Source organism: Mustela erminea, chromosome 6, assembly GCF_009829155.1.
Source record: "Mustela erminea isolate mMusErm1 chromosome 6, mMusErm1.Pri, whole genome shotgun sequence".
In the NCBI taxonomy this organism is placed as follows: Eukaryota; Metazoa; Chordata; class Mammalia; order Carnivora; family Mustelidae; genus Mustela; species Mustela erminea.
Genome location: NC_045619.1, coordinates 84,740,584 through 84,765,017, shown reverse-complemented (window position 1 = coordinate 84,765,017; position 24,434 = coordinate 84,740,584). Strand labels below are relative to the sequence as shown.

The window sequence follows — 24,434 nt, the reverse complement described above, 5'->3', positions numbered from 1 at the left end:
GGGTTACTAATCTCATAAGCAGATTGAATCCACAAACATTGAGTGTTTACTACGAGAACTGCACTGAGGTTGGCAGGAAAGGGATTAATTAATTAGAAGCCAAATACAGGTTTCCAATTCTTGAAGGAGATGGGAAAGGAGAAAATACATAAATGGAGGTAAATTTAAACAATACAAAAGATTTAAATAATAGCTCAAGATAATGTTATGAAACACCACATATATGCCTAATTGTTCACCGAACTAAATAATTGAAACTATACAGGCAGAAATCCCTTCAGGAAAGAATGGAAGAGAAGACATTATTAGTGTTGAGCCTTGCAAGTAAATAGGATTTGGACTAAGTGGGATGTGATAAGTTTAAAAATTTATTATGGAGTGTCTTTCTGCATAGTTTTTGAGTAGTAACACAGTAACCAGAAAATCTCTCACCCCTAAACATAGGCATTGAAAAGAAAGTTATTGGGCTTCCAGTGGATTTGTAAACAAGGGCTCAAGGACTTGTGAGCAAATAAATGATTGTCACTGGGCTCAAAACTACTTTCTCTAGAAAGTATTCTAGATTTCTTCTCTCTGTTCTGACCTTGAGCTTGTCTTCTATTATGCAGTTCCAAGTTCATATGTTTATTGATATTTTGCCTTTTAAAGTTTACTTCAGTTGTACATCACTGTACATTCTGGATGATAAATCTCTAAGCAGAGTCTATACTAACCAGTTGTTGTACGAATGAGATTTAATAGTCTGTCGTTTTGGTGATGTCACAGCACTTTGTAAACTGCAAAGGACTGTGAACATTTGATTTTTAGATTTAGAAGCAATCTGAAGGCTGTTCTAGCTTTGCAAATGACATTAAGTGTAGTCCAGGATGACAGTGCTAGAACCAGAACCCAGCTCTTCTGATTACCAGCAATGCCGGCTATCTTTTCTAATCACATCTGTAAATATTTGAGTGTCTACATGTATTGTGTATCAGGCTAAGGTCTAGGGAAATAACTACAACCAAGACAAATATGGGGTGCCGGTGTGGCTCAGTCTGTTAAGCATCTGACTCTCGATTTCAGCTCAGGCCTTGATCTCAAGGTCATGAGTTTAAGCCCTGTATTGGATTCCATTCTGGGGCCTACTTTGAAAAAAATAAAAAGACAAATAAGATTGTTTCCCTTTACAAACCTATATGGAGGAGGCAGACAAACAAATGCAAGCAAATTAAGTTATGGTAACTTGTTATAAATAATGTGACAAATTAGGTTGCTTTAGATAATGTAGTGGGGGAAGACTGAACAGGTATTAACCTGAAAGCGACTGAAGTCAGCCAAAACAAACTGGGAAGGGGAAGGGGAAGAGGAAGTATCAAGTACAGAACCTTAAGGAAGGAAAGAGCTTGGCAGGATCCACCCAGAAGTGACCAAAGGCCGGGGTGAAGATGGCAGCAAGTTGAAGCAGTAGAGAGGAGTTAGCGTAGGTCACAACCTCCAATGCACAGCTGGGGTGACAATATAAATGGAAAAACTGGGGAGGTTTTACCCAAGTGATAGGGACTGTGGAAGACCGGAGCACATCCTGCCCCATCTACTGAGCCGTATGTCCTTGTTGCCCAGTTCTGCCGGATCTTCTAAGAGACAGAAATCTGAATTTTTAAGGTATCCTGATTTTTTTTTTTTAAAGATTTTATTTATTTGAAAGGCAGAGATTACAAGCAGACAGAGAGGTAGGCAGAGAGAGAGGAGGAAGCAGGCTCCCCGCTGAGCAAAGAGCCCTATGCGATGTGGGGCTTGATCCCAGGACCCTGGGATCATGATCGGAGCCAAAGGCACAGGATTTAACCCACTGAGCCACCCAGGCGCCCCTAAGGTATCCTGATTTTTATTTTTCCTTTTTTTTTTTTTAGATTTTATTTATTTATTTGACAGAGATCACAAGTAGGCAGAGAGGCAGGCAGAGAGAGAAGGGAAGCAGGCTCCCTGGGGCTCGGGGCTCGATCCCAGGACCCTGGGATCATGATCTGAGCCGAAGCCAGAGGCTTTAAATCACTGTGCCACCCAGGTGCCCCGGTATCCTGATTTTTAAATGTTTGTTCTGATTTGTTAAAAACACCTTAAGCCTGGGTGGCTCAGTGGGTTAAAGCCTCTGCCTTTGGCTCAGTCATGATCCCAGGGTTCTGGGATTGAGCCCCGCATCAGGTTCTCTGCTCAGCGGGGAGCCTGCTTCCCTTCCTCTCTGCCTGCCTCTCTGCCCACCTGTGATCTCTGTTTGTCAAAGAAATAAATAAAATCTTAAAAAAAAAAATACACCTTAAGCCAAATGAAACACAGTATGTTTATTCCTAAAACACACTCGATAGGCCCAAACTGCCTCCCTGTGCTCTCCTTTTCTTCCTTGCAGCAGATGCCAGGACCCAGCCAGTTAGCTTCATCTCTTTGTAACTACCCACTCTTCCTGCTGGAGTTCAGTTCACCCCAAGCTTGGTTGCTAAGAGGGAAATCAGCTCTTTACCTCCTCTCATTATCTTGCTATCACCAAAGACAAATGTGTATACACAGATATATATCTGTGTACATATACATATATACAAGTACATGCTTTTTATTTCCCACGATTCAGCTGCAAATCAGTGGGGAAGCAAAAAAGGGACAAAAATAACTTGCTCTGGAAAAGTTACCAGGGTACAGAATTCAGCTGTTAATTCTGGCCTCTGACTCTCGTTCAGATATAACTGGATGCACTCTATGCCTTTACAACTGGGCTCTTACCCATCACTGGGGCAGTTTGCAAAATTCCGTCCTTCTCTTGAGTTTCCCTTGCTTATCCAATTTAGAGGAAGGCGTTCAAGTCCATAAAGGTGGAACCTCCCCAACGGTACATATTCCAAGGTCTCAGGAAGGTAACTGGCATTCCTTCATTGTGTGACCTTGGCACGTAACAACGTCTCACCATTTTCTAATCTCTACAATGCTAATCATACCTTCCTCTGAAAGGCTGGTGATGTCCAAAGGAGATAAAAGTCTGTAAGGTGAGTGGCACAGAATAGGAGGTCAGCTAACATTTGACTCAGCCCCATTAAGCAATAGTCCCCCAGGGGTAGTTCCTCAAAGTTTCAGAAGGATATTCCTGTGGTTCTCTACCCACTTTTCTTCAGTATTTGCTCCAGCAAGCACTAGGCTTCCCACGAAAGTGACTGCGTGAAAACTCCTAGCAGTGGAGGGGAGGGGTCCCGCACCAACAGAAACTCGGTTTCAGAAAATGCTGCTACAGGCCTTGGGTTACTGAGCAGCAGTGCCTTTCGGAACCCCCTTGGTGCCCTCACATCCTGCCTGGCTGGCCGGATCCAAATGGTTCATTTAACCACAGTCAAATTAAAATCTTGCTTGCTCCGAAAATGCAGGAACCGTCCTCTCCCAACTGCAGGAGCTGAAGGAGACGGCTGCTTAGTTTTAGAGCTAGCGCTCAAAGGCCCCAAAGATCCCGCCTCCCTCCTCGAGGCAAGCCAATCAACGTTCCTCTAGCGATGAGCGGCAGCGCTTAGGAGCCAATGAACCCCGCTCTCTGGAAGAAACCCGCCCATCCCTTGTGGCGTCAGGGGATCTCCGGTAGATAGAACCAGCACCTGCGCTTCCTCGTTGCGAGCTTGTTGGAGGGTGTTTGCGTTAAAGTTGTAGGAGTCCGGACCTTAAAGGGGAGGGAGCGGAGGGGGCCGGGGCCCTTTAAAACGAGGCGCGTAGTACCTGCCCCTTTAAGGCGTCCGGACGACTGAATCTGAGCTCCAGATTACCCCGAGTTTCCGTCGCAGGCTGCGAGGAAAGGCTCCTTGGTTGGGTCCGGGTGCTTGGCGGCGGCGGCTTCATCCCCGCTCGTCCTCCCCGGGCCCGGAGACACCCCCGCCCCAGTCATGCTGAACGGAGTATGGAAGCAGCTGACTACGAAGTGCTATCCGTGCGAGAGCAGCTCTTCCACGAGAGGGTTCGCGAGTGCATTGTGAGTACGGGACTTGGGCAGGAACGGTACCTGGGACCGAGCGGGAGAGAAGCAAGGGTGTCGCGGGAGAGGGAGAAGTTCGGGTTGGAGTGCGACCACCCGGGCTCAGAGCGCCGTCAGGTCCTGCGTGGTCTAGGGGCGAGCGACGGATGGCCCCGGTGTGACAGAAAGACCCGCGCTCGGGTTGGTGAACCTCTAGATCGGATCAGTTGGGGAGCTGCGCGATAAACAAAGCCGCGGGTCGGTTTCCGTTCCTCCCGTCTGCACGCCCCTCCCCCCGCCCGCCCTCCAGTCCCCCACCCGCCCTCCAGTCCCCCACCCGCCCTCCAGTCCCCCACCCCTGCGGGGCCTGCGGGGCCTCCGGGTATGGGTCTGCGAGTCGAGTGATTTAGTAATCGGATAGTCTGAGAGGGATGGGCTTAATTGTGGAGACCCCGCAAATTCCGCTGATGTTTGACGAAGCGGAGACGTCCAAAAGCTGAACTACGTTCCAGAAAAGACTTGGGAGTTTTAGGGATGGCATGCCAGAGGAACGGGGCACTTTGGTTGGTCTCCCACTTCGGAAGGAAGGCCTCTTGTGGGGTGGATTTTACTGTGTAGAGATGGAGAACAACTAAGTTATCCCCTCCTTTGCATCCTCACTGATGCTTTTTGGAAACTCCGTAAGCCGAGGTTTCTAGCTCCCCAGCCATTCAGGGATTTTCCCTCTGAGTGGTCCCCCTCCTCCCCAGAGCTCCAGAGGCAGCAGGCTGCGTTCCCCACTCCCCCACTGCCACCTTGTGCAACAGCTGAATTTGCCACACAGCGTTGGACTCCTTGTTTCTGGGGCCCAGGGGAACCCCCGGGGCGGGGTACTTAGGGAGCTGCAGATTTCTCAGGCCTGCTTTCAATTCTCATCTCTCCCCTATGTCTTTCCTCAGAGTTCCTCAGAGTAGCCCTCACCCCCAAACACTAAATGGAAGGAAAAAAGGAAAGGTTTGGAAGGACAGACGTATTAATGAGTAGAGGGAACCCACTGATAGGGTCATCCTTTATTTTTCCTCAGTCTGTCCTGCAGCCTCAGACTGGAGGGAGGAGCAAAGTGAGCCACCACCTAACTAGGTCTGTTCTTATCTGGGAGGACTGAAAAGTAGGGAATGTACCCGTCCGTGTGTGGAACTCCAGATCCACTTTCCTTGTGTGATCCTTAATGGATAGTCCCACATGGTAAGGTTGGGCATGTTGTGAAGACACACCCAGGCCTTGAAACATTGTAGGGACAGAGGCCCACATTCCTAGAGAACAGGGAGGGATGAGACCTTGGACAGAGAAGCAGCCTCCTAAATGTCTCCCCCATTCTTTAGTCCTATTAGCTGAGGACATCAGTGCTGGCCAAGGGCAGCTTGTAGACTTCTGGTGCCTCCCCCACCTGGCTCCCATCCCCTGCTCTAGAGAATGACCTAGCCTCTGCTGAAACTGCGTGGAGCTCCAGCCTGACCTTTTGAGCCCTCCCACCTTCCTGGCTATTACGCAAGCCCAAGGGCAGAGGGAGCACTAGGCAGTAGAAAATCTTCAGTACAATCTGAGTAACTCATTCTACTCCACTTCCCTAATGCTAAAAGCTAAAATTTTGTTCTAGACTTGTCACTCTCCTTGGGTCTCTTTGACTTCTTCCTTCCGTGTGTAGATATGTGTGTGCAGATTCCTTGTGGAGTCAGCTCCTCTTGGAGACTGTAGGACCCAGGAGACTGATCCTGCTTTCTTAGCTTACTTTATTCATTTTTAAAAAAGGTTTTGTGTATTTATTTGAATGAGAGAGAGTGGGAGACTGAAAAGAGGAGCAGGGGTGGGGAGGGGCAGAGGAGAGGCAGAAGCAGGCTCCCTGCTGAGCAGGGAGTCCCAGGAACCTGGAATCATCACCTGAGCCAAAGGCAGGTGGCTTAACTTAACCAGTTGAGCCACCCAGCGCCCCTCTTGGCATACTTTATATGCAATAACATGGCAGGGTGCCTGGCTGGCTCAGTTGGAAGAGTGTGCAACTCTTTTTCTTTCTTTTTTTTTTTTTAATATTTTATTTATTTTTTGACAGAGAGAGAGCACAAGTAGGCAGAGCGTCAGGCAGAGGGAGAGGGAGAAGCAGTTTCTCTGCTGAGCAGGGAGTTCAATATGGGGCTTGATCCCAGGAACCTGGAATCATGACCTGAGCTGAAGGCAGATGCTGAACTGACTGAGCCACTCAGATGCCCCAAGTGTGCAACTCATAATCTCAGAGTTGTGAGTTCAAGCCCCATGTCAACTGTAGAGATTACTTAAATAAATTAGTTTAAAAAATAAAAAATACATGCAATAATATCTCAAGGTTCTCTGGCACTGATTCTAGCGCCAGGCTGACCGGCGACTCCTCCCTTCGGCAACAGTAGCTTACCTGGAGCAGTGTAGGGATGCATGCATGTGCAGACTAACCTGGCCAAGTCCTGCCTGTGGATTGGAAGTCCAGTTGCCCAGAAGCATGGGACAGCCTGGCTCTAGAGCTGGAAGTCACTTAATAAGGACCAGGAATTGACAGCCTTTAAAAGGTCTGATGTGGCTCTAGAAACTGTAGATTTTTGATGTTGGGCCCCAGCTAAGGTGTACTCTTAGGGGTGGGTGATTAAATGAGGCTCTGGGTTGGCCCAGAGCAGACCTGATCTTTCAGGGCCCCTGAATAAACACAGAGTAGAAATTCTTTTTTGTTTTTTTAAGATTTTATTTATTTATTTGAAAGAGAGAGAGTGAGAGCACAAGCTGGCAAGAGAGGCAGTGGGAGAGGGAAAAGCAGACTCCCCGTGGAGCAGGGAGTCCGACACGGGACTTGATCCCAGGACCCCAGGATCATGACTTGAGCCAAAGGCAGACGATGCCCAACTGACTGAGCCACCCAGGCACCCCTAGAAATTCTGACTTAGTCTAGGAACATGTTTCCTACTTACTCTTCCCTGGAGCTTGGGTCAAAGTGGCAGCAGGGGCAAGGGAGGAATGGGAGGAGGAACAGAGTGTCAGGACAGTGCACACATCCCCTTCCTTGAAACCTACTTCCCTTTTCAATAATGTGCCAGGAGTAAATTCCCTCTGATTCTGTGGCCCGTTTCAGGTATGTGTGTTTGTGCATCTCTAAGAGTTTTCTCTGTCTATTTACCAACCAGGCTTCAGCTGAAACTGTTTTCTCCAGGGCAAAGCTTCATAGGGCAGGACATAGTACTGTCTCCCTATCCTCTCTCTGCTGCTTCTTAGAAGTCCCTGAGGACCCTGACTAGAAGGAAATGCTGGGGAGAAAGATGAAACCCCTAGAAGTGTGGAGCCTTGTTTTGGGAAAGTGACTCCATAGAATTAACAGAGAGGCCAGTGGGGCTCTGGAAATATGTTGGAGATAAGAGCTTCTCATCCCAGCTCACACTCTGCTGCAGATCTCAACACTTCTGTTTGCGACACTCTACATCCTCTGCCACATCGCCCTGACCCACTTCAGGAAGCCTGCTGAGTTCACCACAGGTACCTGTGACTGCCCTCCCTTTTCCCTGCTCGTTGCCGGTGTTCCTGTTGCCATGGGGCCAGCCTCAGGGGAGTGGGCCCATGGTGCCTGCTGGGAAAGGAAGGATGGCTGTTCTGGAAACTTCGCTTGTTCTGCTTCACTTCTTCCACAGCCTGGGGCAAGGTGGTATTCTAGACAGAAGGGTCTGCAACGAATAAAGCCCCCGGGAAAGTCCTGTAACTTTCCTGACCCTCAGTTCCATCCTCTACAAAATGGGCCTAACAGGCTCTAACCATTTCACTGACCTCGTGTGAGATAGTTAATGTGAAAGCCCTCTGGGAACCTAAAATGGACAGTGTAATCATGGGCACAAACTCTGTCCTCATCTAGAGCACTTATACCCAGGAACAGAGACCTACCTGACCGCTGGGGACCCTAGTACCTGGTGATGGTGGCCTTTCTCTTTATAGAGGGCATAAATGTGCTCAGATTGGAGCTTTCCTTCTGTAGGCATTGTACGATTTGGGGGGCATGTTGGCCCCAGTTCCTAGCCCCAGCCTGTCCAGATCATTCTGTCCTGGCCTCAGTCTTTCCTCCCCTCCAGAAGGCTTCATGAATCCCCACCCAAGAAGGCAGCTACTCCTCAGTATAATTCTCCTGAGGACTTTCCCTGTGAATCCCGCCCCCCCCCACCTGCCTCATTTCCCTTTGCTGCCCCCAGCCACTGATGTCATCAGCTGCCCAGACTGGTTGTTTCTGATATTTCCAGCTTACAAAGAGGAACCTACAAAGAGAGAGATAATGGGGAGAGACAGAAGTGAGAGAATTTCTGGCCTGTACTCTTTCCACTTGGGACACAGATCTTTAACATGCCACCTTGGCCAGAGAATATGTTGCGGGGTTCATAGTGTGAATTCTCCCAGAGCCTCAGGCCAACTCTGCCTGTGTGGCCCAGGGCCGCCTTCTGGGGCAGGGAGGGGACAGGAGGGCACACAGCAGCACAGATGGTCCCCAGAGCTGCCCACTGATGTCTTGCCTTTTCCCCATGCCTTTCTCTCTCTCTCTCTCTCTCTCTTTCGTAGTAGACGATGAAGATGCCACAGTCAACAAGATTGCGTAAGTGTTGCTGCCCCAGCTTCTGGTACTAGGAGCCTTTAGAAGCTGGGATAGTGTGACTCTTGGAGCTAGGGGGAGAATGGGGTGTCACACAGTGAAGAGAAGGTTCCTGCTTCCACCCCATTTCTGGCTTCTTCCGGCTTTACCTCACCCTGGGGATGCTTGGAAAAGTTGTTGTTCCTGTCTCCCCAGTTAGGCCAGGAGTTTCTGGGAGCCTCTTGGCCAGGAACTGTGAGCTGGGGCCTGAGTCACCGGAAATGGTTCCAGCTTGGCTTCGCTTCCCAGTGGTCATCAGGGAAGGAGTGGGGCAGGGATGTAGACAAATGGACTAGAGCAGGGGATGTGGAAGGTGGAACCCTCAGGGGCAGGGGGGCTTGGTTCTGACAGGATGGCCCTTGCTGCAGGCTGTTATTATTCTTTAGCACATACAGGGAAAATACAGAGACGACCCCTCCAGTCAGCAGATTAAAGATTTTTTTTTTTTTTTTTAAATTTATTTGACAGAGAGAGATCACAAGTAGGCAGAGAGGCAGGCAGAGAGAGAGAGAGGGAAGCAGGCTCTCTGCTGAGCAGGGAGCCCGATGCGGGACTCGATCCCAGGACCCTGAGATCATGACCTGAGCCGAAGGCAGCGGCTTAACCCACTGAGCCACCCAGGCGCCCATCCAGTCAGCAGATTAAAAGAAGGCAACCTTCCCCCCTTGATGGGCCAACTAAGTAAAAGCGTCTCTTCTTTTCACCTGAGGCAGCCATGGACACAAGCCTTGGCTATGAAGCTGGGTTTCAGGTTCTTCTTTTCCCCCTTTGCCTGGTGCCTTCATGCAGGGTTTAGCCATATGGGGTGACCCTGCTCTTATTTAGGCTAGAGAAAGCAAACTCAGAAACCCATATCTTTGAGCAGAGAATAGAAGACAAGCCCCTTAGCTTGGCATGCCTACTGTACCAGGCAGGTGTGTGTAGGAGAACTGCATTCCTGGGGATAGTCTGGGCAAGTGTCATGACCCATGACATGAATGCCTAAGGTGTACCCGTCCCTGTGGCAAGACTTTGCTGCGGCAGGGGGGAGTTTAAGGGGCAGTCGGTAGAGCCTCAGCTGCATGGCTCCTTCCCTCGGTCTGTCGCTGCTACAGGTAGTTCAGGAGAAACCATAGGTACCGAGGGGGATGAGCAGGGAATTCTTGGGCCCAGGGAAGTGAGTGTCTGAACTAAGCAAGGGCACTACCCATTCTCTGCCCAGGCTCGAGCTCTGCACCTTTACCCTGGCCGTCGCCCTGGGTGCTGTCCTGCTCCTGCCCTTCTCCATTATCAGCAACGAGGTGCTCCTCTCACTGCCTCGGAACTACTATATCCAGTGGCTTAATGGCTCCCTCATCCATGGTACGTGGCTCAGATTGCAGCTTGGGATGGTGATAGGGAACAGCCTAGGTTCATGCAGACATGGGCAGCCTCAGCTAATGAGTCCTATATCACCCTGTCCTTGCCCCCTCCTCCACCACATGGTCAGTCCCCCATAAGTCATTGCCCCATCTCCCCCCCGCCCAACCACCTCTACTTTTCCTTTTTTGCTCTAGGCCTCTGGAACCTCATTTTTCTCTTCTCCAACCTGTCCCTCATCTTCCTCATGCCCTTTGCATACTTCTTCACTGAGTCTGAGGGCTTCGCCGGCTCGAGAAAGGTGAGTGGGGTATATATCAATCAATTTAGGCAGGAAACAGAATTCTACTCAGATGGGTCAACTGAAGAGATTTACTTAATTTTATCTTATTTGTTTATTTATTTTAGAGGGGGAGGAGGAGGGACAAAGGGAGAGAGACAGTCTTAAGCAGGCTCCACACCCAGTGCAGAGCCTGACATGGGGCTTAGTCTCACAACCCTGAGGTCATGACCTGAGCCGAAAGAAGAGTCGGGCACTTAACTGACTGAGCCACCCAGGTGCCCCACTGAAGAGATTTTAACAAAGACTATTTGCAGAGGTTCAGTCAGAGTTAAAGGGATCAATAAGGAATTTGAGGTGCTACTGTTAGCTGGAAGTCATTACCACCCCTAGGCCTGTGGGAACGAAAGGAGGACATAGTTTCTGGAACCCGCTGATAGTTGAAGCTGGGAGGTACTTCACAGCTACTGCCAAAGCCATAGTGACAAAGATTGAAGGAAACTGAACTACCCCGATCCCCCTCTCTCTCTACATTCCACTGCCCTGCCTGTCCTTCTCGCTGGGCAAGCTGAACCAGAGGGCAAAGAGCTTGTGTGATGCAGCCCTCTGGGGTCAGCCTCCCACGGCAAGGCAGGATGCAGGATGCAGAAGGGATCTGGGGAGTGGGGGTTGCCCATGAGGACTGTCTGGCATGAGGATTGGCCCTAGATGTAGGGTCGGAGGACGGAGCAAATTGGCGCAATAAGAGGGAGATGCCCTTCCCTATCTCCTAAATCCAGCCATCTCTGGTTTCCCCAGCCCATGCCAGCCCATGTCTCCTTCCTTCCCCTGGTGTTGATCCTGCCCCTCACGTGTTGCCTCCTCCTATAGGGTGTCCTGGGCCGGGTCTACGAGACGGTGGTGATGTTGATGCTCCTCACCCTACTGGTGCTGGGTATGGTATGGGTGGCATCGGCCATTGTGGACAACAACAAGGCCAGCAGGGAGTCACTCTATGGTGAGAGGGCCGGCTTCCTCCCCTCCCTCCAGGCTGAGTGGCTCTGCACTTGGCTGATGCGCTCCCCCGCCTGGAGCAACCGAATCCCTCTCAGGTGGGGAAGGTTGGGACGTTCCTTCGACTGAAGTTTCAAACTGATGGACATCAGGACAAGTCCAACCTGCAGAAATGATCCCTCAGGCCCACGCAATGATTAAAAATATAAATGAGTCAGTTGCTGACATGCAAAAGTGGAGAGATTTCACATTAATATCCAGATTTGTGGCTTTGCCTGACAAGGTTGAGGATCCAGCCTCACTAGACCCTGGGGGCTGGGCCTAATAGCAGTTATGTTCCTCCCCTGCCATCTTTTTATTTATTTATTTATTTATTTGACAGACAGAGATCACAAATAGTCAGAGAGACAGGCAGAGAGAGAAGAAGGGAAGCAGGCTGCCTGCTGAGCAGAGAGCCTGATGCGGGGCTCGATCCCAGGACCCAGAGATCATGACCTGAGCTGAAGGCAGAGGCTTTAACCCACTGAGCCACCCAGGCACCTCTCCCATCTTATTTTTTAAAGATTTTATTTATTTATGTGAGAGAGAGCATGAATGGAAGGGGAAGGGCCCGAGGGAGAGGGAGAAGTAATTTCTCCACTGAGCAGGGAGCCCGATACAGTCTTTGATCTCAGGACCCTGGGATCATGACCTGAGTCAAAGGCAAACCCTTAACCAGCTGAGCCACCCAGCACCCCTGTAGCTGTGTTCTGTAGATACGACTTAGGGCCTCCAGTTTGCTGTAGCCCCACTGCTCCCTCTTCTGCTGACACTAGGCCAGCTTTCCTCATTCACCATTACTTGCCTAACCCTTGTAGGCTTATGTGTGGTGTCCTTGCTAGTCGCTGAGGCCCAGCAGCCCCCAGGAAGAAAAACTGACATACTTCTTTTTTACCCTTAGACTTCTGGGAGTACTACCTCCCCTACCTCTACTCCTGTATCTCCTTTCTTGGGGTCCTGCTACTCCTGGGTGAGTGTTGAGGGTCTTGGAGGGAATGGGCAAGGTCCGTGGATCAAAGTAACCAGGGTGGAAGGAGAGGGAATAGAAGGGTGGGTAGGGGAAGTGGTGGAGAGAAGGGTCTGGGAGGTAACTGGCTTCTGTCCCTACAGTGTGTACTCCACTAGGTCTCGCCCGCATGTTCTCCGTCACTGGGAAGCTACTGGTCAAGCCTCGGGTATGTAGTGCTCTTTGCCCTTTGATTCCTGCAAAGCTGGAGCCAGACAGTGAAGCCACCCTACAGTTGTTTAGTACACACCTTGAGGAAGGCCACAGCCTTTGCTGGCTCCTGTATCCTTCACCCCTTCCCGCCATCTGGGGCTGGTCACCAGACATGCAAGGCAGAGCAAAAGGCAGTTGGGAGGGCCTGGATCAAGCTTCTGGCCACGGGGTGGTGAATGAGACTGTGGAGCCTGGGATGAGCAGGGGTTTCCTTGGTGCCCTCAGGATCGGGGAGCCTCTGACAGTTAGTCCCTCCCTTTCCCCTGTCCCCAGCTGCTAGAAGACCTAGAGGAGCAGCTGTACTGCTCAGCCTTTGAGGAGGCAGCTTTAACCCGCAGGATTTGCAGTGAGTCGTGGTTCCCCCTGGCTGGGATAGGGGCTGTGGCTTGGGTGGGAGCTACAGGACTGGGAGGCCGCCCCATCTTCTCTGCCCTCAGATCCCACCTCTTGCTGGCTGCATTTGGATGTGGAGCTGCTGCACAGACAGGTCCTGGCTCTGCAGACACAGAGGGTCCTGCTGGGTATGTAGGTTGGTAGGATGAAGATACCTGTGTTTTCCCAGGGAGAGTAGCCCGTCACTTGCTAACAGCTTTCCATCTCCATGCAGAGAAGCGGCGGAAGGCCTCAGCCTGGCAGCGGAATCTGGGCTACCCTCTGGCCATGCTGTGCTTGCTGGTGCTGACGGTAGGTATTCCATTCCTGGTGGGGGTGACGAATGGCAGGCTCTTGACTACTGTAGGTCTTCTCAGGGAGGAGGGAGGAGATGCATGGACCCAGTTATCATCAATAATAGTAGTTGCCTCTCCCTTATTGCCTCCTTTGTGTCCTGCCCTGTACTGAGCCCACTGATACCCATTTTGTAGGTGAAGAAACAGGACCGAAGGAGTTTGCCTAAGGTCATAGATGGCCACTGAGTAGTTACACAGGTTTTCTCTGGGGTGAAAATAAGGGTTGAAATCATTCCATCCCTCCACTTGCCATGTTCTGGACTTGGAAATAAGTTTCATCAATCTGGGGGAGGAGGTATGTTTTTCTAGTCAAATTTCTTGCCATCCTCCTACTGGGAAAGGTGTGTCTTACACTACCCTCCAAGGTGCTCTGCTGCTAACAATAACCTTGAAGAGGTCCCACACAGCTAGTGGGAAAGGAAATGTTGGACTAGAGTGTCTGTTCTTATTTATTTATTTATTTATTTATTTATTTATTTATCTGACAGACAGAGATCACAAGTAGGCAGAGAGGCAGGTAGAGAGAGAGGAAGAGAAGCAGGCTCCCCGCTGAACAGAGAGCCCGATGTGGCGCTCAGTCCCAGGGTCCTGGGATCATGACCTGAGCTGAAGGCAGAGGCTTTTACCCACTGAGCCACCCAAGTGTCCCTAGAGTGTCTGTTCTTAACATTCAGCTCTCAGTATAGCTGTGGGTTGGGGCAGGAATGGGAGTCCATGACCTTGCTTCCCACAGGGCCTCTCTGTGCTCATTGTGGCCATCCACATCCTGGAGCTGCTCATTGATGAGGCTGCCATGCCCCGGGGCATGCAGGTACTGGACTGTGTATCTTTTAGGGAGGGCTTAAGAAAGGCTGGGGTGGGAGACAGAAGCTGAGACCGGAGGGAAGTCTGGGTGCTGGGTGCTGGGTGCTGGGTGCTGGGTGGTGTTCCTGGCAGGGAGTACTCCATAGTGGTGCCACTCTATCTCTCAGGATGCCTCCCTGGGCCAGGTCTCCTTCTCCAAGCTGGGCGCCTTTGGTGCCGTCATTCAGGTTATACTCATCTTGTATCCTTCTGGAAACCCACCATTGCCTCTGTTCACTGAACCTGTCTCCTGGGACTGTGGTGGGGAGGTGTGGTGGGAATGATGGGGAAGGGGGCAAGTCTTCACCCACCTTGCAGTTCAGGAAGAAGGAAAAAAAGACTTTATTTGAAAGGAAGGTTAGGGGAGAGGTCCATTCCCTTTGAAATGAGGCGTTCATCCTTAGGACCTGGCCAGTTTTTCCTTAACTTCGTGGCAGTTACCTGATGGTATCCTCAGTTGTGGGATTCTACAGCTCTCCATTCTTCCGGAGTCTGCGGCCCAGATGGCACGACACAGCCATGACACAGGTAGCTAGGCGGGAATAAAGAAAGCCTCCTGGGGGCGTGCATGGGTGCGAGGTACTGACAGCTCTGCTACCCTCACCTTCCCTTTCCTTACTCCCACCTAGATAATTGGGAACTGTGTCTGTCTCCTGGTCCTAAGCTCAGCACTTCCTGTCTTTTCTCGAACCCTGGGTAAGTACTAAGAGGAGGTAAGGGAATTGGCTTTTCTTGAGTACCTACTGGTGCTAAGCATACATTTTATATATATTCTCTCTCTAATTCCCACAACAACCTATGAGGAGATATTGCCCCCATTATAGAGATGGAGAAATTGAGGCTCTGTAAAATGCCTCTGTTGAGCTTCAGAATAGTGTTGCTATAAAGCTCATATCTTCCCATTAGCTGTATACCACAGCCTCCCCTGTTAACTTCCATTTTTTGGTGGAGAAGCACCATTTCCCCCCAAATCTTCCTGTGAGCTGGATCCTCGATAAACATTCTCATCTTCTAAAGACAAAAAACAGGGAAGCTGATCAATGTACCTAGCTATACAGCTCACTTAAAGCAAGGCCAAGTCAGGCTAGAACCCTTGTCTCTTAAACACCAGTCCAGTGTCTCTTAAACACCAGTCCAGTGCTTTTTCTACACACTGGGACATGAATAACACACTCAGTCCTTCTCCCATCTAGAATTTCAGAGCTACCATCTAGAATTTCCTGGTAAAAATGTTCAAAAGTTCAAAAGTAATAGTTCTCCCTAGGGTAGTATGGGAGTTCTGCCTTCACCACATCATGAACCACATTTCCTAAATGATTTAGAATTAACATCAGTTTTGTTTGGTTCTTTTCTGTTTACACTGTCTCCACTGTACCATTGTATTTATGCCATGGGTTTTCAGTAGGAAACTAGGCTTATGGGTCCACTAGTTAGTTTCTTTAGATTGGATGCAGGTAAGAATATTTTTGAAGTGGGTGATGGCCCCAAAATTTGGACTTGTGATAACATTATGATGATGATTAAGGACTCAAGTGTTAGAATAGTGCCTGGCACATACTGTGCTTTGTATGTGTTGTTTCATTTAATTCTCACAGTCCCATTATTTTCCCTACTTTATAGTCCAAGAAACTGAGGCACAGAAATTTATGGAATCTGCTGCAGATCACACAATCAGTTAGGGGTGGAGTTTTATCTGAACCAAACCAGCCTGATCTGAGTCGAAGCTCTTTAGCCTCTACACAGGGTGACCAGCTTTTAGGTTTCTGGCCCAGGAACAAGTGGCGGGCCCAGGTTGCTCTTCGGGACACATGGTGCCAGAGGGGGTCCCACTGGAGAAGATGCCGAACTCTGGAAGGGAAGTTGGAGCAAGCCTAGCTGCTGACACTTTCTTCAACAGCCATAACTCCCTCTGAGAACAAGTTGGGAAGGAGGAATGAGTTAATACATAGGAAAGGCCAGCCTGTCAAACGCAGTGTTGAGATGTGGCCACTAGGAGGCAGCAGAAAACGGGGCTCTGAGCCAAGTTGGAGCTGGGGAGCCCACTCCCATACCGGCCTTTGTACTTCAGGGCTCACTCGCTTTGACCTGCTGGGTGACTTTGGACGCTTCAACTGGCTGGGCAATTTCTACATCGTGTTCCTCTACAACGCAGCCTTCGCAGGCCTCACCACTCTCTGTCTGGTGAAGACCTTTACCGCAGCTGTGCGGGCAGAGCTGATCCGGGCCTTTGGTGAGAGAGAGTGGGGGCGCAGGCTAATGGGGTGGTTGTGAAGTGGGGCCCTCTGGAACTGGGGTCATCCAAGCAGGAGAGGTGGCATGCTGTCTGCTTTGTTTGTTATGTACTTCATATACCCCTTCTATGGCTTGGTTGTCTTATTCCCTGAGACTGGGCCTATGCCCTGCTTTTGACTGCCCACCCTCCCTCCTCTCCAGGGCTGGACAGATTGCCGTTGCCTGTCTCCGGTTTTCCCCGGGCATCTCGGAAGAGCCAGCACCAATGACTTCCAGCTGGGGGTGGGAGGGAGAAAACTGGACACTGCCATCTGCTGCCCAGGCCTGGAGGGGTGCCCAAGGGTGGGTGGACCTGAGAACCTGGAATCTGAGAGGGTGGTAGAGGGGAGCTGAGCTGTCTGCACTGTTGCATAATCTGAGCCAGAGTTTGGGACCAGGCCCCCCTGCTTTTCCAAATGTAACTGAGGGCCTCAGCTTGGGGTGGGGCTGGGTGACTGGGTCTGGCTCCTGGTCCCAAATCTGTTTACACATCAATCTGCCTCACTGCTGTTCAGGGCCATGCCCGTAGCCATGTTTACATGATTTGATGTGCAATAGGGTGGGGTGGGGACAGGGGAGAAACTGAGCTGGGGGCAGACTTGGGAGGCAGCTTGTCTCCCTTGCCTCTGGCCCAGCAGAGCCTAAGCACTGTGCTATCCTTTAGGGGCTTTGGACCATCAGAGAGACAAGGGTGTAGGAAAGAAGAGACCACAACCATCAGCAATAAAGTTGATCCCAGGGTTTGCTTTGGTTTTTTAAAGGGCCTGTCTCTGTGTCTGTTGAACAGCCTTATTCCCACCAATTCTGAGTCTACCAGCTGAGAAGAACAGAGAGATCCTGCCTACCATCCTTTACCCTTTCCTCCATCTGCATTCTTAGTACCTTTTAGGGACTTGGGTCTAGTATTAGGTCATACAATTAGGCAGTGGGAACCTCCTCCTCCTCCTCCTTTAGCCTTGCTTAAAGCTGGCTGGTCTCCTGACTCTTGTACTCACAGCTTGTTTCTGTGCTTTGGTTATTGGCGGTAAGTGGGCGTGGCTGTAAGAATGGGATAACTTCTCCCTGTATGCACACAGCATCCTCAGCCCTTTCCTCCCTGACTTGGGTTGGACGCAAAGTAAAAAGCGGCTGGCTGACATGGGTTTGTGGTTCCCAGAAAAGAACATAACTCCGTCTTTCCAGAGGCTGTCAGTGCCTAGAAGATTGTGTGAGCCCCCCTTCTGTGCTGGGGGAGGGGCAAGGACAAAGTTTCTGCTCAAGAGGATACAGATTTGTGTATTGTGCAACTTCTGGAGCGGTATCGTTCACCTTGTAGTCTTATATACAGTTGCTATGACTATTTTCTTGCAGATGGCAGTTAAGTGTCTTGAGGAAGGAACACGTTTTTCTAATGTATACAGAGTTGCTCTATGTGCTAGCCATGGAGCTGGGGGGTGGGTATTGAACAGCAAAAAAGTGTGGATGCTACAAATACTTAGCTGAGCACCTACTATAGGCCAGGCACTGAGCTGTGGGGACAGTTTCGTGTTTAAGAATTGCTTTGTCTAATAAGGGTGATACAATTCTAACACCACGATGGTTGGCAGTTCATTCCTAGTTCTCAGGGAAACAGCTGGGCAGTGTCAGGACATCAGGGAAGCCTTCTTAGAGAAAGTGATTTCTTTTTTTAAGATTTTATTTATTTATTTGACAGCACAAGCAGGAGGAGCAGCAGGCAGAGAGAGAGGGAGAAGCAGGCCCCACATGGAGTAGGGAGCCTAATCTATGGCTTGATCCCAGGACCCTGGGATCATGACCTGAGCCAAAGGCAGACATTTAACTGAGCCCACCCAGGCCCCCTGAGAAAGTGATTTTTTTTTTCTAAAGATAGATAGATAGATAGATTGATTGATTTGACACAGAGAGAGAGACCGCAAGAGAGGGAACATAAGCAGGGGGAGTGGGAGAGGGAGAAGCAGGCCTCCCACTGAGCAGGGAGCCCGATGTGGGGCTCCGTTCCAGGACCTGGGACTGTGATGCAAGCCAAAGGCAGAAGCCTCTGAACAATAGTGAATTGGTGGGTGAAGTATTGCAGGCTCCAGGCCTCTGAGATGAGACCTGAGTGGTTGGAAGCAGAGCCCCAGGAGGTCCAGAGGGTGAAAGCTAGAGAGGTGCCTAAATCGAACGTGAAGGGAAGAGCCCCTTAGCCTGTTAAGACTATGACCTTAAGTACCCACTGCCCTCCAGAATCTTCCAGTTGACAGTTTATACATTTGAAAAGAAGTAGCCATTGGATGTCTGGCAAGGACAAGACAGGGGGCAGACGTTTGAAGTCCAGAACCAAATTATAACTACAGAGAGCTGTCCCTGATTCTGGGGGAAGCTCTCAGCAGAAGGCTGCAAAGTTACTAGAGAAAATGGTCCACTGGTACCCACCCCTTCCAGTTCTGGTTACTACTGCCAAGGAGAGATGAAAGTGGGGGAGGCTTTGGGAGGACCACAGAGAAGAAAGTTTCTGGTTGTATGCCCAAAGGGATTGGCTAGCCTTGGGTGGAAACGAACCCATACTTCCTGGAGGAGAGCAGAGGACAATGGCCTGCCAGGATAGGCTTTGGGAGAGTAAAGATCCAATTCAAGTATCAGAAGAGGGTGGTTTGATGCCAGGCTTAGGCTTGGAAGTAGAAGGATGCTTATCCAGGCAGCTAAGGATTGAAAAGCTACTAGTATTTCTTAGACAGGTGCCTGCCTGGTTTCCAGGATGGAACACGCTTCAGTTGCGAAATGGACCAGCGGTCACCGGCTAGAGCCCCCGCCCCGGTGGGAGGGGGTGGGACGGTCCTGGGAGAAGGGCGGGGGGCGGGGCCAGGGGCCACTTAAGGCGGAGCCGGGTTCTGGCAGCGCAGGAGCCGGGCAGCAGAGCCAGGCTGGGCTGGCACTCACCCACGACCCCCCTTCCCTGCTATGATGGCCCGTCAGTAGCAGGTTCCAGACCCCCCGGGAGCATGCAGGCTGAGCTAGCGGCAGCCAGGTGCGCAGAGCCACAAGAGCTCTAGGGCACTCTGGGGGCAGCTCTGCCTGCTGCGCTCTCTGGTGCCTAGGGAAATGCCCAACTGACGGGCGAGCTGGTGAGGACAAGAACGTTCCCTTTGGCCCGAGTCCTCTGCATCCATGGCGCTGCCGGCCAGGCTGGTGCCCCTGTGCTGCTTGGCACTTTTGGCGCTGCCCGCTCAGAGCTGCGGGCCCGGCCGGGGGCCGGTTGGCAGGCGCCGCTACGTGCGCAAGCAGCTCGTGCCGTTGCTCTACAAGCAATTTGTGCCCAGCGTGCCCGAGCGGACCCTGGGCGCCAGTGGGCCTGCCGAGGGGAGAGTGGCAAGGGGCTCTGAGCGCTTCCGGGATCTGGTGCCCAACTACAACCCCGACATCATCTTCAAGGATGAGGAGAATAGTGGTGCAGACCGCCTGATGACCGAGGTAAGGAGGACCTCTCCCCACCTGCGCCAGGGCATTGCCAACTCCTGTGGCAGCCTGGGAGGGTAAGCTGGGCTTCATCTATAGACACCTTAATCCCAAAGATCTCCTCTCCCTACCTTTCCACCTTCCCCCCCCCAACCAAAAAAAAAAAAAAAAAAAGACCCTAAACCAGTGCTTACTGGGCTCAGTGATAGGAGCGATTCCAACGGGGAGAAGCTGGAATGGGGAGGGGAGGAGGGACTAGTGAGAGTGAAGCTGGGAGAGACAGCGAGGGCGGGGAAAAGAGGATGGCGGCAGGCGAGACGGGAAATGGCTGAGGCGTGGACCGGGGGGTCAGCTACTGAGCCAGGCAGGAAGGGCTGGGGTGAGCTGGGGGCCAGGAGCTGGCGAGGCAGCAGACAGAAAGCTCTACCCTTAGCCTGGCTCCTGACCTGATTGTGGAAAAGATCTTTGGGCTAAAGAGATTGAAGGAGGCTGGGAAAGAGATGGCCAAGGGTTAGGTCACCAGGCCATGTACCTGAGAAGGGGCTGGGCAGGAATTGTCTTCAGCATGGGGGTTGGGGGAGTCCTAGAAGCAAGGCAAGACTATTCTAGAGTCTAAATGACTGTTTTGGGTGAAAAGTAGTTCTCAGTGGGAAAAACAGATGGGCCCACCTGAGAATCAAAGTGTTCCCACATCCCTCAAGTTCAGCTTAGCTCAGAGGTTTTCCTTGGAATTAAATTCAACTAGCATGTATTGAGCATCTACAGCAACTAGAACCCAGCTGACCTAGGATGAGGTGAGCAATGCCTTGGGAGTGAAGGACCATCTCTGGCCAGTGATCTCAAAGTCAGACCTGGAAGGAAACTTGGAAATCACATTCTTCCACCTCCTCGCTTTAATTTTGCGGCTGAGAGCTGGGCCCCAAGAGGAAAAGCAATTTAATCAAAGTCTTAAAACTAATTAGTGGCATGGCTGGGACTAGAATTCAGGACTCCTGATTCTAAGTCTATACTCTTTCCATTACACCACCTAATTGTGTATGGAGTGGAGAAGTGGGGGGAGAGGGAGGGGGACGGATTTCCTCTGATTAATTGCCATAGTTTTCCAGGTTACTTTGTTAGGAAAACCTGTCCAGGGGAGAAAGAATTCCTTCTACTACTACTCAGAGATTGGGAAGGGGACACTCCTTCCCTCCTTGGCCGTGGAATATTGTGGCCCTTTTCCCTGGCTGCCACCTGCAGCAGAGGGGCCAGAACAAGGGACAGGCCTTGGAGGGGCTCTGACAAGGCCTGGGAACCCCTCCGTCCTGCTTATCTCCCACACCCTGGCTGCAAAAGGCCTCCATTGAGTTGGCTCTGCACTGGGCTGCTGCCCCCGCAGGTCAAGGCCTCAGGGCCTCCTTAGGGGACAAAACGACAAAAAGTTGGATGGAGTTACCACTTTTCCTGTCTTCCCCTCCCCTGCTCTCCAACCCTGCGGAGGTGTAGAAAACGCGGGAAGAAGGGAAGGAGGGAAATGCCCCTCTGGCACTTAGGAGAAAACCAAGTCTTTGAGGTGAGAGGTCGGAGCGGGGAGAAGAAAAGGAAACTGTCCTCTCTGCGCCTCCTCCCGCGGCGTCCGTGGTATGGTGCGCGCCAAGGTCTCCGGCTCCCAGACTAGAGCAGCCCAGATAACCGCGATCTCACTCCCCCGGGTGCAGGCTTCCAGCCCGCTGCTTTTCCTCCTCTCCACTCCCACCCTGCAGGGGGCCTCCCAGGTCCACGCTAGGGCAGCTCCCATTAATCTCAGGTGCTACTCCCACGCCTTTCTGGGCTGCATCTGGAACAGAGATGGAGAGACGGGGGCTCAGGGCTGGCAGAGCCTGAGCTGGAATTGGGAGGGCTGGTCGCACTGGGGGAGGGGGCCCCGGCGGGCGGGAGCAGGCATGGGGGGCGCGGCTTTCTGCCCTTTCCTCTCCCGGAGCCGGGGCGGCTGAAAAGCGCCTTTGTGGATGGAGCTGCTGAGTCCGCTTCTCCCGGCGAGTCCCCGGCCTCGGCCCGGGATTCTCGCTCGGTTAAGTCATCCCGGAGAATGGCCATTGTACTTCGCGCAGCCCCCGCCATCCAAACCCTTTTTCCAGTAGCCTTGATCCCGCACGGCTACGCTTTGGGCACCTCTGTGGGGGGTACTCGCACCACGAAGGGGTTAATGCTAGGGGCCGAAAGGAGGAGGAGGAAGGAAGGAAGGAAGCGATGCCCGGTGCCAGGGAAGGCAACGAAACAAAAGATGAATCAGGGCGGAGGGAGGGCAGCCGGGGCTTGGGGCGGGGGCCAGGCCCAAACAGGGGCTCCTCTCGGGGAGCCAGGCAGCTCAACCCTCCCTGACCGAGCTTCCACCCGCCCTTTCAGCTCCTGCCCTCTCCCAGGTTGAGCCGAGATCCCATAACGAGTGAGGGGCAGGGGTCCAAAGTAGGGAAAGAGTTAGGTACAGGACCCCTCTCAATCTCTGAGGTGACCCCACAGTTCTCCCACAGTGCTCTGAAACGGGAGTGGGTATTGACGACGCCACCTCTTCGGGTTCTCACTTCTCCGGGACACTGAAAAGCTGGGAGGAAGTGGTGTGGGGCCAGGAAAACAAAGAAGAATCGACCCTCCCTTTCAGGTCCCTTTTGCCCCTGCGGTGGTCGTGGTAGTGAGGAGACTGACTCTTTGATTCCCCGCCAGCGCTGTAAGGAGCGGGTGAACGCGCTGGCCATTGCCGTGATGAATATGTGGCCCGGAGTGCGCCTGCGGGTGACCGAGGGCTGGGACGAGGACGGCCACCATGCTCAGGACTCTCTCCACTACGAAGGTCGTGCCTTGGACATCACCACGTCTGACCGCGACCGCAATAAGTATGGGTTGCTGGCGCGCCTGGCAGTGGAAGCCGGCTTCGACTGGGTCTACTACGAGTCCCGCAACCACGTCCACGTGTCGGTCAAAGCCGGTACAGTAGGGGGCTCTTTCCGGGAAACTGAGGCTGCGTAGCTCTGCGACCCTAGGGGAGACCAACTGGCCGTTAGTGTTGTAAACCATCCTTTTATCTCTGCCCATGTTGGGGCCAGATCCGTGAGACATTACATGTCCCAGGACTGGCGAGGTCTGCTCTGGGCTTGACCCACATCTTTGAGAATCCGTACCAACATCCCGGAACCTCCGGTCTTGATTCAATCATCGCTGTGCTTGTTCCTTGCAGATAACTCCCTGGCCGTCAGGGCAGGCGGCTGCTTTCCGGGAAATGCCACTGTGCGCCTGCGGAGCGGCGAGCGGAAGGGGCTTCGAGAACTGCACCGCGGTGACTGGGTGTTGGCGGCAGACGCGGCAGGCCGGGTGGTGCCCACGCCCGTTCTGCTCTTCCTGGACCGGGACTTGCAGCGCCGGGCCTCCTTCGTGGCTGTGGAGACCGAGCGGCCCCCGCGCAAGCTGTTGCTCACGCCCTGGCACCTGGTGTTCGCTGCTCGAGGGCCCGCTCCCGCGCCGGGCGACTTTGCGCCGGTGTTCGCGCGCCGGCTGCGCGCGGGGGACTCGGTGCTGGCGCCCGGCGGGGACGCGCTCCGGCCGGCGCGCGTGGCCCGCGTAGCGCGCGAGGAAGCCGTGGGCGTGTTCGCGCCACTCACAGCACACGGGACGCTGCTGGTCAACGACGTCCTGGCCTCGTGCTATGCGGTTCTGGAGAGTCACCAGTGGGCACACCGCGCCTTCGCTCCTTTGCGCCTGCTGCACGCGCTAGGGGCGCTGCTTCCGGGCGGGGCAGTCCAGCCCACGGGCATGCACTGGTACTCTCGGTTCCTCTATCGCTTGGCGGAGGAGCTACTGGGCTGAATGCGTCTGGCGTAGAAACCTCGAGGCGCCTGAGGAAACCGGCCGTGTGGCCTGAGATCTGGGGGTGTGGGCAGCAGAGGATGCTGACTCGGGAAGGCAGGGAGGAGGGGATAGGGAGAAAAATGGACGCGAGACCGGACTGCTTGGTTTAGGGGCAACCTCCACCGGAGCGGAGAGGAGATCCCTGGCCCTAGGTAGTTGGGGTCGATGGTGGATACTCCTTGAAGAGGACTATTTCACCTCTTCCCGAGTGCCTCAGCCCCAACCAATTATTTTATTTTATTTTCTATTTATAAATTGTAATATAATGATCTGCTTGCCCCGCCTGGCAAGGTGAGGGTCCAGGGCACGGCGTTAACACTGTTTGACACAGCCAGCCAATCTGATGTCTGACATTTTCCTACAAGTGGCCTAATAAAGGGAAGGCTTGCAGGAGCTTATTGGAAAATATCTCTGTTCAGAGGGGGATTCACCTCGAGAGGAGGGGAGAAGGGGACCAACTCTGAGTCAATACCTTACTTCCGACTCCTCCCTCCTTGCCCAGCAGGTCTTCCTGCCTGCTTCCTCCCATCGGAGGGGGCGTCCCTATTGATCAGCAAAGAGAGCAGAGAGTCGTGTGCTTTTCTAGGCTGCTGGTTCCTTCTCCTACCCAGAGAGGACCAGCATTCTGTCCGCAATCTTGCATACCGAATGTTGGAGGGGCCAGGGTTGTTGAAGGAGCAAGAGGGTCTGCACCGAATGTTGGAGGGGCCAGGGTTGTTGAAGGAGCAAGAGGGTCTGCACATGTCCTCCAGCGAGGTCACAGGCTATTGCATTACTGATACTCAGAGAATTCTGGC

General features: G+C 52.3%; 2 protein-coding genes across 11 annotated transcripts; both read left to right on the top strand.

The window, feature by feature from the left end:
- The first annotated feature begins 3,567 nt into the window (after positions 1–3,567).
- Positions 3,568–17,066, top strand: LMBR1L (limb development membrane protein 1 like). 10 transcript variants are annotated; one of them, XM_032348082.1, is made up of 17 exons: positions 3,570–3,973; positions 7,396–7,480; positions 8,546–8,576; positions 9,814–9,953; positions 10,148–10,251; positions 11,101–11,227; positions 12,164–12,232; positions 12,373–12,437; positions 12,755–12,827; positions 12,919–13,002; positions 13,071–13,165; positions 13,943–14,020; positions 14,181–14,254; positions 14,490–14,580; positions 14,682–14,748; positions 16,121–16,282; positions 16,486–17,066. In XM_032348082.1, the coding sequence occupies exons 1-17, from the start codon at positions 3,902–3,904 to the stop codon at positions 16,551–16,553; spliced, it is 1,485 nt and encodes a 494-aa protein (XP_032203973.1). In that variant the 5' UTR covers positions 3,570–3,901; the 3' UTR covers positions 16,554–17,066. The 10 variants fall into 10 exon arrangements, with proteins under 10 accessions (XP_032203981.1, XP_032203978.1, XP_032203980.1 ...); XM_032348084.1 differs by having other exon boundaries at positions 3,571–3,973; positions 13,089–13,165; XM_032348083.1 differs by having other exon boundaries at positions 3,571–3,973; positions 8,543–8,576; positions 13,089–13,165.
- A 1,182-nt stretch (positions 17,067–18,248) lies between these two features.
- Positions 18,249–24,331, top strand: DHH (desert hedgehog signaling molecule). The gene is made up of 3 exons (XM_032348080.1): positions 18,249–19,773; positions 22,459–22,720; positions 22,970–24,331. The coding sequence occupies exons 1-3, from the start codon at positions 19,471–19,473 to the stop codon at positions 23,593–23,595; spliced, it is 1,191 nt and encodes a 396-aa protein (XP_032203971.1). The 5' UTR covers positions 18,249–19,470; the 3' UTR covers positions 23,596–24,331.
- Positions 24,332–24,434: the final 103 nt, after the last annotated feature.